The 13,415-nt window shown below is 36.0% G+C and overlaps 1 protein-coding gene across 1 annotated transcript; it reads left to right on the top strand.

The window, feature by feature from the left end:
- Positions 1 to 1,027: 1,027 nt before the first annotated feature.
- On the top strand, positions 1,028 to 13,415 carry LOC113742750 (protein MICRORCHIDIA 7). Its single transcript, XM_027270690.2, has 20 exons — positions 1,028 to 1,601; positions 3,014 to 3,088; positions 3,185 to 3,219; positions 3,344 to 3,422; positions 3,950 to 4,042; positions 4,137 to 4,221; positions 4,501 to 4,576; positions 5,668 to 5,796; positions 6,780 to 6,878; positions 6,998 to 7,099; positions 8,194 to 8,355; positions 8,453 to 8,548; positions 8,895 to 8,946; positions 9,021 to 9,132; positions 9,217 to 9,281; positions 9,548 to 9,948; positions 11,598 to 11,671; positions 11,914 to 12,001; positions 12,672 to 12,794; positions 13,084 to 13,415. The coding sequence occupies exons 1-20, from the start codon at positions 1,148 to 1,150 to the stop codon at positions 13,171 to 13,173; spliced, it is 2,490 nt and encodes an 829-aa protein (XP_027126491.1). The 5' UTR covers positions 1,028 to 1,147; the 3' UTR covers positions 13,174 to 13,415.

Genomic DNA, 13,415 nt, shown 5'->3' on the forward strand with positions numbered 1-13,415 from the left:
GAAAGGAGCAAGTGAACCCCAACTACGGCCAGCAAAAGTTTTTAATTAAATTGTTTCGAATTTTTTTTTCGACAATAATCTGAGCAATTAGTCCGCTTTTTTCTACTGCGTTACCCATAGCACATTACAATAATATTAATAAGAATAAACTTCTTTGCCGCTTGTTCGTGACCACTCCATCACCAGTAGCACTTTACCCTAGAAAAGGCAAATTTTCAATCTTCTCAACTCACCTCAGTAGCCATTGTTCTCATCCCCTGTCCCGTCTTGTCCAAAAAACTCCCAAAAATTTGACTTCCCATGCTCAGTAGCCATTATTGTTCTCAAACCCTTCAAAGTCCAAAAAACTCCCAAAAATTTGACTTCCCATGCTCTTGAAAGTGAAAGTGAATGGACCAACAAAGATTTTACGGATTTCATGGACTTTCTCTTAGATGTTAAAATCACCTGAAATTGGACAATAGGGGTTACAAGTCTAGATGTTATTAATTCTTTGAGGAAACAGTGTGCTGCTATAAGTTTAAATTTTGCGTGATAAATTCAGCGTGTCATTTAATCAATTCATATATTTTACTTTTAATTATAAAAGAACATTTTAACACGTTAAAATCTAAACTCATTAAATTTAAGTATTATATTAAATTATCAAATAAAACCTTAATTTAATTACTACTAGTGGTCATAATCATATTATTGGTTTTTCCTAAAAAAAAAGAAGAGAGAGAGAGAGAGAGAGAGGAGGGTCATATTGCTTTTAAGAGGTGTCTGATTAGACATTTGGGAAAAAAAAAAAAGATTTTGTTTTTTATTTGTCAGGAAGCAGTAATTGGCAAACAGGAAAGGGCACTGATTGACAGTGCCGCACTCATCAGTGATCACCAATGTCCATAAAAATTTCATCAATCTCAAAAGAAATCCAACGGCTAAGAATCCATCTCAGAGCACGGGTGAAACCGACCGACTTAACTCATCAGAATCTTTGAATCTCCCACTTTTCTAGTCTGACTCTAACTCACTTTTTTGTATTAATAATAAATACTACTAGTACTAGTTTGGTACTACTTTCCCACCCTTATTCAAAGGTCCGCTCTTTCACGGTTCTTATTATCGAGAAAAGCAGAGAAAAAGGTTTCCCCCAAAAAAGGCCATGGCCGAAAAGAAAATTTCCCCGAAAATTAAATCAGAAATTCTCGAAGAAATCTCGCCGAAGCCTTCGACGGAGGCGGTGGTTTATGGGCAGACGGCTTCCGTAATTGATCTCAGTAGTAGTAGTAGTGATTCAGATTCCGATGACTTGCCGCTTTCAGATGATGACGTGGCGGGAGACAATTCGAGGCCGAAGAAGAAGAAGAAGGTGGACGGGTCGACTGCGAATGTGAAATTGCCGCTAGGGTTTCTTGATCCTTTACCAACTAAGGAAACGAGGTTGTCTTCATCATCACCGGCACCGTTGGCTGTGCATGTGCCGGGGGATGATGCTCTTTTAGCCTTGCCGGCGCCGAAGGGAAATGCGGCGGTGAGTTTGCAGTGTAATGCTAAGCAGTTTTGGAAGGCTGGAGACTATGAAGGAGCTCCTTCCGGTGATTGGGACTCATCTTTCGGTTAGTACTGTATTGTTGATTGGTTTTTCCTTTTACTATTTTCCTCATTTCTTTTCTTTTCGAAAAAGTTGTTCTCTTTTGCATTCATTGAGGCCCACAAGTGTTTGACGGTTTATGTTTTCATTTTGGTTTTTGCACGGAAGATTAATTTCATCATGCATGAAATAGAGTGAGGTAAGTTAAATACAGATGGCACATGCAAAGTTTGATTTGGATCAGATTTTGCAATTTGAGTTTGGGAAAATGGTAGTGCGGTTGTTGGAGCATAAGCTGAAATGTCTATCAGGAGCTGTAGTTCTACATATTGTTGTTGCATGTTTTCAATTGTGGCCTTTTGTTCCCTAAATTGGTTTTCTGTGACTTGAGTCTTGTTTGTGTCTTTTAAATATGTAATCAGGTTAACTAAATTTGAAAGGTATCTTTATAGTTCAAATGGTGTCGAAAGATGCTGTGTGCAATTGGCCATTCAGTTCTCGCTATTGATTACATTATGTTCTTCGTGCATATTGCTTGGATATGCATATTTTGTTTGCTTCTCCTTAGATCAGGTTAAGCATTTAGCTAGATTAAAGATCATTTTCCAGAGCTTTATGCATAAGTAATGCATCTTTGTGGGCATGTGTTTGTAAAATTTCAATTGCTATCTGATTAAACCGCCCAAGTTTTCTTCTTTTTTCTTAAATTAAGTTGATTTTGAATATTGGAAAGAAAAAGTGTAACAGTAGGAGTTTGCCTTAGACCCCTACTTAGTCATGCTATTGCTGTCTGGTTCAGTGCCCTGTTTTCATTTCCTTTATGTTGATTCTGACAAAAATAGGGAAAAAAAAGGTGCAAAAAACTGTGGCATTGGGAGTTTTGCTTGGACCCTTCGTTAATGATAAATGTAATAAGAAAATTCGAGGAGGGGGGTTTCACATTTTTCTACATGCATTTTTATCTATTTTGTTTAGTTTTCAGTTTATGTGTGCAATGGTTGAAAATTTCCATCAAACTAATGTCGTGTCTCACATTAGTTAATGTGCTTCATATAGAGCAACTCATCTTATCTTACTGGACACCAAAGTGAATTGTATCTGTTGAATGTACCAAGTGACTGCTGCTTTGCAATCAATACTTGGTGTAAGGTGAAGTCTGCTTCAGTACTGATTTGTTCATTGTACCATCATTGTGACAAGTTTGCTTTGAGAAGCATGTTGGTGTTTACTAGCAGTAGAATTATGCTAATAGCGGATAGTGACATACTGAACTAAAACCTTGGTGTTATTGTGATTTACTAATGTTTGAACATTCTGGTACTATGATGATACGAGAATGTGCATTAGTTCAAACACTATATGCATCTTTTCTTGTTTGAACTCTAATTTTTAGGTCACACTTGATTGAGCACATGCTAAACTAATTCTTGTGCACAGGAGGGATGGATCACGTGAGGGTTCATCCCAGATTCCTGCATTCAAATGCCACAAGTCATAAGTGGGTCCTTGGAGGTAAGTCGTTATGTTATTATAAGGAGTCTGGACAGGAGAACAAGAATAGTTTTGTATTTCTTGCCTTATTTCTTAATTGGTAAATATGTTTTGCAGCATTTGCAGAGCTCTTGGACAACTCACTTGATGAGGTATTTTTTCCCCACCACCACTTTCTTGTTTGTTAATCATGGATGCAGCATATAGTCTATCATGAAGACTGCTATGTTCTAATTGTTATTCAAATTTTTTTTATTCCTCTTTATTGTGTATTAGGTCTGCAATGGATCAACATATGTTAACATAGATATGATTGAAAACAAGAAAGATGGGAACAGAATGTTGCTGATTGAAGGTATTCACTCTGTTTCTAAGATTTTATTCGTAATGTCTCTTTATGGCATTGAAGCCATATTATCATGCAGCTTTTTCTTCTGTATTTCATGCAGCTAGAATTTTTAATCTAGTATACATTCTGTTCTTAAAACATGATAAAGCTAACTTGATTGAAATCCAATTGTGGCTAGTGGCACATTCTTGATTTTTTATCCAGGGTAAAGAACTGGAGTAGGCCTGCTAGCCATGCCTCTAGTGGTCTTATTTAGAGTCCTGTACAAACTAACAAATTGTTTGCTTGCTTTCCTCCTTCTTATTTTATTGGACAGTAGTTGATGTCTGTATCCTAATTGCGTTTCTCCATCTGTTAGTGTTCGTAAAGGGGACACAATTTATAAAGTTTTGGTTGTTGCCTCTTGACTTTGTATGAAAGCGTTGCTTTTTGAATAATTTCAATTTCCCCATTTTTCTCTTGTCCCTTTTCGATGCCTAATCTTTCTAAAAAGTTTGTTGGTGAAATAAAAATTTTGTTTCAATTGGCTGTAGATAATGGTGGGGGCATGAATCCTGATAAAATGCGTCAATGCATGTCACTTGGGTATTCGGCGAAGAGCAAAATAGCTGATACTATTGGGCAGTGTAAGTCCTACTTGAGATCTCTTTTGTTTCAAATTCTGGTTGGTTTATCACTTCAACGTGTTTAGCTCTATTTGACCTTTTATCTTATCATCAGATGGAAATGGCTTTAAGACTAGTACAATGAGGCTTGGAGCTGATGTTATTGTTTTCTCACGGTCTCGTGGCAAAGAAGGAAATAGGTTCGTAGTCAATCTGTAATAAAATTTTCTATGATTTTTACCTGGTTATTAATGTTCATGGTCTGATTAAGTCTATATCGGCCTCAATCTCATTTGGGCACTATCCAGTCAAATCTTTTCTCTACCATGAATTCTTGGTTTGGCTCACCGAATGTATGTTGGTGGCATGTATCAGGATGTGGAGATGTAGTTTGAGATGTTGTTCAATTGCTTAAACTAACTCGACTGTTATCCTCTTAATTCTCTATTAATACCTTGGCTTTACGTTTCTGTCTTCAGGTCCACACAAAGCATTGGTTTATTGTCCTACACATTTTTGAGAGGCACAGGAAAGGAAGATATTGTAGTTCCCATGGTATGATGCTGTTCTTTTATGTGTTGTCTAAATAAGTGCTTATAATTCACATTTATCAAATGTTGACCATATGTGGAGTTTTATGCTGTTAGAGAGGAGAGTGGTTGACTTCCATGCACTTAAATGTGTCACCAGTACTTTGGAATGTGTGCTTTTCAGTAGGACACATACGTGCAAATAAGGCTGCTGCAAGTACTGGACCTAGAACCTTTAGCTACCATGATCTCCTATTTCATCACAACTTTACGTTGGCATTTAAATAACAGACAAAACAGATGGTATTTGTGCATTTCTATAAGTTGCTAAAATTCTTTCATTATGACCTTTTCAAAAGCTTCAGTGTTTGAATGGTGATTTTAATTTTAGTACTGAAAAATGAGAACCTTATTCCTATGAGTAGGGAAAATAGAAGAAGCAAATTTTATTTGCTTTTTTTTGCTGTGAAAATTTAAGAAACAAAAGAACAGGGAATACTTCGATTATCTCCACACCATTTATTCTACTTGTTTACCTGTGGAAAATATTCCAGTTACTTGTGATACAACAATATTAATTGTCCTGACCAAGCTTGAAAGCTGAATCCTTATTCATTGATCCTGAATCTGCATGCATTCAGTCCAGTTTTGCCCTTAGCATGTTTATTGTTGAAATGTCAGGAAATTGGACACTCTGATTTGGATGACTGAAGTCCGTGCCATGTTTAGTTTGGGTTTTTTTTTCCTTATAATCTTTTGGTCTTTGCTGAGGATCTCTTCTTTGTGGGAAAATTATGAGGTCTGAAAAATAGAGATGAGGCAGTTATTTACCTCTTAGTAGTTCCAAATGAAAGATAATGTGTGTTTTTTTAAATAATTATTTTACATTTTTAATGTTATTCCTGTGTCTATAGTTGGCTCAGGTTGGTGTGCTCTAGTTTGCTGCATTAGGCATTTCAATTCAACTTTCTTGTTGGAATGAGCCACTTAAGAAACCTCCTCCTAGATATTTTCATGTGCATTTCTTGTGATGATTAATCTCGACTGTTTGTAGGAGTTCCTTTTCTTTGTTCATGCTCTCATGGTGATAGTTGTTTCATTGCATGATATCAAAAGCTTGATTATGAAAGAAGAGGCCAAGCGTGGGACAAGATAATAAGATCATCTGCTGCTGATTGGAGTAGGAATGTAGATACTATAGTGAAGTGGTCTCCTTTTTCAAGTGAAGCAGATCTTCTTCAACAGGTGATTTTCCTTGCTTATCCTTCTAAATGTTTTGGCTATCATGGAGAAAATTTTTTCCATTCAAGTTTTGTCAAAAAATTAGGATTTAACTAGCAGGAATATACGGCAGTAACATTGGAGTTCCTCAAGGAATTAATTTAATTACTTTGTCCTCTATTACTTTTGGAATTTACTTTCTTGATTGATCTGCTCTAGGAGAACTTCAGGTAGACTATAACTTGTTATTAAGGAGGATAATAAGAATTTGATGCTACGAGATGTTAATGTAGCTTCTTTTGAATAAGGTTCGGTCTTTGGCCAATACTGGATTTACCATGTTACAAGACAGTCCATGAAAGAATAATTTTTTCCTATATAAATATACTTGGGAATTAAAAGCTTGTCTTTGATCTTGGACAATAATTGAACATTTGATAGAATGTGCTCTAAGTATACTTTTTATGTTAAAAGGGGAAAAAAATCATTGAACATGAAATGATCTCAGGAAGCTCTTAAAAATCACTGAATTCTGCAAAAGCATCTGGTCATGAAAGTACAATAGGAGATCTACAGATCACCTGAAGAGAAATCCCAAAAATTAAAAGATGTTATATTTCTGAGTGGCAGTGATGGTATTAAGGACAAGCACAAGTTTGAAGAGTAACATTATGTTGGTTAATATTTCAGTATTTAACTAGAAAGGTGATCGTCAGACACATTAGGTACTCTTTTAAGTGTAAAGCTCAAAGAAAAAACTTATATCTGTCACCTCTACATAAACTTTTGTATTGCACTATCCAAAGATGAAACTGAATCATTTCTCATGGGCAGTATTCTTTCTCTGAGGCTGGAAATTAAGATTCTTTGTAGTATTCTTTTTATATCCAGGGAAGATTGGTTTGAATTGATATTAGCTCTTTCTTTGTGCTTTCTTCGATTCTTTTTCCCCTCTTATCAGTAAATGGACTCCAATGTGTTTTCCTTTTTGACCTTCAATTTTGTAGTTTAATTGGATGAAAGATCATGGCACTCGAATATTCATATACAATCTTTGGGAGGATGACCAAGGACTTTTAGAACTTGACTTCGATGCTGATCCCCACGTATGCCCTTTACATCTTTGTCCTTGAGTTTTTTTCCCCTTTTTCTAGAAGGCCTGATTATTGAATATGTTATTTTGTTGAAGTGTTGCTGGTTAATCTATTTTTTCATTATAACGTAGGATATTCAAATTAGAGGCGTTAACAGGGATGAGAAGAATATACAAATGGCTCAACAGCATCCCAACTCCAGGCACTTCTTGACCTATCGACATTCATTAAGGGTAATTTTGGGATTCTACTAATCATTCTTTTACTAATATTTTTGTGTGCTGAGACACAGGTTATCTGGGTTCTTATTTTCTTTTTAAGTCAGCAGTGATGTAGTCATAGTTGTTGCTATTCCATTTTTGCGTCTCAATGGCTTTGCCCTTCTGCTAATTTTGGTGTTTTAATTTCACATTTACTTTTGCCATATTTGCAATTCAGAGGCCTACTCTTTGTATTTATATGGAGTGTCCTAAAATTGGATGTAACTAATTAGTTATTTTCCTTCGTGCCTTCTTTAATGGATCCTTTCAGTGATTGAGACTTGCTTTTAGTTTGTATCTGATTGTTTGGTTGAAACATGTACTGGTACAATATCCTTGGGGAGCCCCCTGTCAAATTACTACTACATCTTGTTTTGTAATTAGCATTGCATCTTAGTTGGGTTAGTAAGAGAACTAATCTTGGATGGAGAATCTGTATTTTCCTTTATTTCTTGATCCTTTGCTTTGGGTTTAACTGTGAAACTTGAAGCTGTAGAAAGCCTGAGTTGTTTTGGAGGTTGTGTTTCCAATACCCATTCCTATTGCCAGGATAAGCTGATCTTTTGTAAACTTTAGCTAAGCAAGCTGTCTGTCGGTGATAGGGCAATATCAACCATACTATGGTATGTCTTATGGTGTCTAATAAGGATCTGCAAATTTGAATGATCTCATCCATGGTATTATAGCTTTATCTGACGTAGATAAAGATAGTCATTTAGCATGACTAGAAGAGTCACTTGGATAGAGAACTTTCATGCTGGCTTTGTGCTGCATTTCAATGACCAAACTGAGCTAGTAAAACTGGCAAAGATTATTTTGCGCTGGATATTTAGTTGGTTGATTCTTGTATCTGGAAAGAATGGTGAAATGCAATGTCTTGCCCGCCGACGTAATGGAACCACTATAAAAGTTATAATGATGTTTTTATGCTTCATAATGCTGTTTGAGATGTGGAAATGCTGCTTTGCTTGTAGTAGTATTCTCTAGAGCGCTTTCTTGTCTTCTTGTACTAGAATTCCGTACTTCCTAATCTGATCATTTATCTTTATTGCTTCTTTAAATTCCAGAGTTATGCATCAATACTCTATCTTAGGATTCCACCTGGTTTCCGGATTATTCTCCGTGGCAAAGATGTTGAGCATCACAACATAGTGAATGATATGATGATGACCAAGGAGGTTACTTATCGCCCACAGGCTGGTGTAGATGGGATCCCAAGAGATGTCAATGTAATGTTCATCAATGAATGAATGAACTTTTTTATTTTGTTTTTACTTTTTTAATGTCTGGTTTAGGATTCCACTTATTTTCCTGTTTGATTATTAGATGGTTGCCATTGTCAATATTGGATTTGTGAAGGATGCCAATGCTCACATTGATGTTCAAGGATTCAATGTTTATCACAAAAATAGACTTATCAAGGTATATTGCTCATGTTAATAATTTAATATTGACAAGCTTGACTGAGTTCTATTGTGCTTGAATTTTTGTAAATTGGATTTTGTCATCTTAATTCTACATGCTTTCTGTTGGGCACTAGAATTTCTTTTATGTATTTGTTGAATTATTTAAGCTGGTTGTTCATCTTGTAGTCTCGGATAATTTTCAACTGCAGTCACATATACGATATATTGGACTCCTTTAATTAATATGCTACATGGAATGATTTATTTTAACTTGCTGTGTTGAGCATGAGTGTTATCTGACCTTAGATATTGTACTCATGTGTTACTGGATCTGCTATTTGAAACTCGTATATCTGGCATAGCCATTTTGGAGAGTTTGGCATCCTCCTGGAAGTGATGGCCGTGGAGTCATAGGTATGAAGCTGAGCCTCTGAGAGTTAAGTACTCTTGTCTTTTATTTTGCTTTTTAATTTGTTTTGTTCATACAGGGGTCTTGGAAGCAAATTTTGTTGAACCAGCTCATGATAAGCAGGGGTTTGAGCGTACGACAGTTCTTTCAAGGCTTGAAAAGAAATTAGTAGAAATGCAAAAGCACTACTGGTTTGTTCTCGTGGATTATGTTCTTCTAGTCCCTACATTCCTTGCTTACCCCTTCTTGGACTCTGAAACTCTCTAGTCTTTCAGGACTAGCAACTGTCACAAGATTGGCTATGCTCCGCGACGTAGTAAAAAATCAGCTAATGAGGAAGGTAAGCTTGATGGCCCATGTGCTGATTTCTTTGGTTTCTTCACAGTTTGGGCAACATGCAGTTTGTCAGTAGTATATAATGAATGGGGAATTATATGAACGAGGGGAGGGCAGGGAAGGTAGGGGTTAGTGGGTAAAGAGGAAGAGTAACGCGCATTTTTAGGTTAATTTGACGTGTTTCTAGTTGTAACTGTCTCTGTTTTTTTGAATTCTTGGTCACTTAAGGCCTTCTAGCTAGATTTTTCTGACATTTTGTTATTTCTTCAGACAATTCTCCTGACTCTTCTCTAAAATATAAATCGGCAAAGAATGCTGAGATGAATGATAAGGCACCTGATTCAGGAAAGAGATCCTTGCGCTCTAACTCAGTGGACGTTAGTCAAAATGGGCATACAGAACAGGGGAATAATAGAAGTAGAACACCTGGAAAAAGATTGAGTTATTCTGAACGATCATCACCTGCTGCTGAGGATGTTAGTGATGATGATGGTCCAACTAATGTCCACAAGAGTCAAAGAAATGATTTTTCTCAAAAATCATCATCTACCAGGAAATTACATGGGAAACACAGCTCTCAAACCTGTTCAAGGTCAAGGTCTGCGATAGCTGGGCACAATTTCTCTAAAGGTGGAAAACCTGTTGGAATTACAACAGAGTTGGACTCTGAGGTATTCTCTCTGAGTAATCTCCTCTTTATATAGAGATAGCTTTAAAAAGAAGTCTCCTACCTCGCCTTGTATGACTCTGAAGTCCATTCATTTAAAGTTCTACCAATGTCAATTTAATGTGAGAACTTGTTCATTACCTGAGGCACATCCTTATGTTGAAAATAGTAGCTGTACTTAATGAACAAAGAACAGAAATAGGGAAAAAGAAAGATGATGTATTTTGCATAAGTGGAGTTTTGAGATGCTATTGGTCATGATCCTAGATGCACTGGTGGCTTGTAAAGCACTATTTTCTTGCCCTTTTCCTTCTATTGTTTTTACAACAGGGAAGGGTCTCTAAATCACTTGTTTGCTACATGTGAGTTAATGATGCACCAGGAAGTTGTGGAATGAATTTATTTTTGTGTTAACTAAGCAGCAGTCTTAGTGATTTTATCTGTTGTTGAACATTAATACTTAAGGAAATGCCACAAGAATGTAAGAGAGTCGTTGAATGATAAGTTACGAATTTGGACTGTGGATTGCTGTACTCTTTTGATCCCGATGAACTAACTGAAATACATTATAAAGTTTGATGAGGAAGTCTGTGATCTCTTGTTTGTTTTAAGTTGACATTGCTTTTGATGAAAAATCTCTGTTGCTCCTAAAGGCATTGTACCACATTATGGATATTTTTTTTCCTTTACCTGTTTCAAAGATTTGGGCAAGAAATGTCCCAATGCATGATTCATATGTGGAGATATTTCTGAAAATTATAGGTTAGTAATATTTTATTAGAGATCGTCTTTGAGGTAATATTTTGTTATACATTGAGTTTGTTTGGACACACAAAATTTGCAAGATTTATTTCAGATTTTGTTTTGCTTGCATCATACACACAATTCCCAATCACCTTTTTATCTCACATACATCACATCACAAAAAGTACTACAGTAACTGGATCAAATAAATCATCCAAATAAATTCTTATCCAAACAAACTCATTATCTTTTAAGATTGGGCAGTATCATCTTTTATCCATTATACAAGAGTTCTATGTGTTCTGTACTCATTTACACACATTGCTGCAAAAACTTAAATGCTTACGTGGTGTTATATTTGTCAATTTGGGGAAGATTGGTGTTCACAAGCAGGCAGTTTCTGATTCATATTTCTCGTGCCTGAAGTTTTACTTGCTGTATTAACTGCATGCAGTTTTAAAATCAGTTACTTATGGTGGAGGTGGGATGCTGAGTAAATGAAGCCATTGGTTAAAGCAAACAAATTTTTTGAACATTTGTCTCTTTATCTTTTTTCCTTAAAAACCAGTTGCTGGTTTGCATTTTGTGGGCTCCTGTAAATTTGGTTTTTTCTCTTGCTCTATATCTACCACTCAGGAAAGGGAGGGAAAAGAGAGAAGGAAATGGAATACCATGAACTACTGCATAATGCAATAGATCTTGCTTTCTGGTGGCACCTGATAAGAAAAAATGTTTAATAGTCTCTTCAGGGTGTTTTTTACTGTGTCACTATTCCTGTAACAGTGGCTTAACAAGCTACAATAGCAGTTTATTCTGGTATAGTGTAACTGCTTATGGTAGCTTGTTTCCAATGACTGGCTCTGATAAACTTCTGCATTAATGTTAATTGCCGGCTTGTTTGACTGGCAGAGTGAGGATGTTGGAAATGGATCCTCAGAGGTATTGGATCAGTTGAAAGAAGAAAATCATGTTTTGAAAGAAAGGTAGTCCTTCTATTCGAGTTTGTTTGGACACACAAAATTTGCAAGATTTATTTCAGATTTTGTTTTGCTTGCATCATACACACAATTCCCAATCACCTTTTTATCTCACATACATCACATCACAAAAAGTGCTACAGTAACTGGATCAAATAAATCATCCAAATAAATTCTTATCCAAACAAACTCAATTTGCCAGGGTTGAGAACTTAAATTTCTGACTGGTTTTTTTGTTAATTGTGCAGAATTGAAAGAAAAGAGGAAGAGATCTTAGGGGATCTACTAAAAGATTTAGATGAAGAAAAGAAGAGATGCAAGTCATTAGAAGCACAGGTAATTGTTTGTCTCATTCCTGTTTGTAGCGCTAAAAGTTGAAAGAGTTTTTTCATCAGTCCTGAAGATGTTCTATGGAGTTTAGATGTGTAAAGCGATTAAAAAATGGAATTCACATGTTGGGAGGCTGTATAATTTGTGTGGTGACTTTAGCAGCACAATATGTCCATTGCCGGATCTTAGGTTTTATTGCTGAATATTATCCACATATACTGTCAGCACTCAGTTTACTTTTTAGATGATTTATGGTAGATCTACATTATCATGCAATAAATCCTCCTAAATCTAAAATGTGAATGTGTCAAAGTTCTACAAGTCACATGTTTAATACATTGGCACTAATATATTAACTATATTTTCATTTGTTTTGGTCTCATGCCTGAACATGTTAATGTTTAAAACGCTCTGTTATATATTCTCTCTCACCTTTTTCTGCCACTGCTTGACAACTATTTGGTAGTTAAATAGTGTATTTTTTTTGTGCCCTCTACCTTTAGTTCTTAATGCTCTGTTACAATTGCAAGAGGTTTCAAAAAAGGGTGCGCTAACAAAGCAGAAACAACTTGTAAAGCGTTGTATATGTTGGATATGACAGATGAGTCTTTTAGTCTCTCGGTTGCTTGTTGCATCCTGCCTACTGCTAATCCAGTTCCTTTGCCACGTGTCACAGTTGGAGGGAGCAAAAGAAGAAATTCAAGAACTAAGGAAGGAACAAGAGAGTTTGATAGATATTTTCTCTGAGGAGAGGCAGCGTCGTGAAATTGAGGAGGAAAATTTGAGAAAGAAGTTGAAGGTTAATTTTCTCTTTTAATATGAAGATACGTCATCGTTTTATCTCATCTCTTGACCAATGAGGCTGAACTTCTTTGTCATTTGTGGGGTGCTGGGGGGGTTTTTTATTTTATTCTTGTGGCCTCATAAAAGAAACAACTCTAAAATTAATCAGCATAAAGTGTGGATTTGGGATTCACTGTTTGGCATTATTGGATAGAAAGAAAACAAAGGAATAAGATAGAAGTAATTGGATATCTAGTGGATAACATAATACCATCCAGGAGATGACAATTCTCTTTTCTCTACAGGATGCATCAAATACCATCCAAGATTTGCTTGACAAGGTGAGACTACTGGAGAAAACAAGGTCCATTTCAAATGGCAAACGGGAGCGTTGATTTGGATTAGTGATTCTTATGGATGCTGTAAAGATGCATTTGTAATTAGTGTATCTGTACTTAAACATTTTGTGTTTCTACCTCTATTAGTATATCTATCGTGTATCGTGATTCTGAGGGCTGCTATAGTTCAAAAAAACCACCTCCTTAAATCTCTCCTTTTGGGACCGGAAAAGAAAAAAAAAAAAACGAGAGACGGAGGAGGTCTTTTCTTTAAATGGAAAAAGGCTAAGTTGTCGTCA

The sequence above is a fragment of the Coffea arabica genome, chromosome 4e, assembly GCF_036785885.1.
Source record: "Coffea arabica cultivar ET-39 chromosome 4e, Coffea Arabica ET-39 HiFi, whole genome shotgun sequence".
Classification (NCBI taxonomy): domain Eukaryota; kingdom Viridiplantae; phylum Streptophyta; class Magnoliopsida; order Gentianales; family Rubiaceae; genus Coffea; species Coffea arabica.

What these genes read in the sequence shown, in the direction of transcription:
- LOC113742750 (XM_027270690.2), top strand. Translation starts at nt 1,148, where the DNA reads ATGGCCGAAAAGAAAATTTCCCCGAAAATTAAATCAGAAATTCTCGAA. An exon ending in CAGAATGTTGCTGATTGAAG is followed by an intron (nt 3,423 to 3,949) that starts GTATTCACTCTG and finishes AATTGGCTGTAG; the next exon opens with ATAATGGTGGGGGCATGAAT. An exon ending in CCTATCGACATTCATTAAGG is followed by an intron (nt 7,100 to 8,193) that starts GTAATTTTGGGA and finishes TTTAAATTCCAG; the next exon opens with AGTTATGCATCAATACTCTA.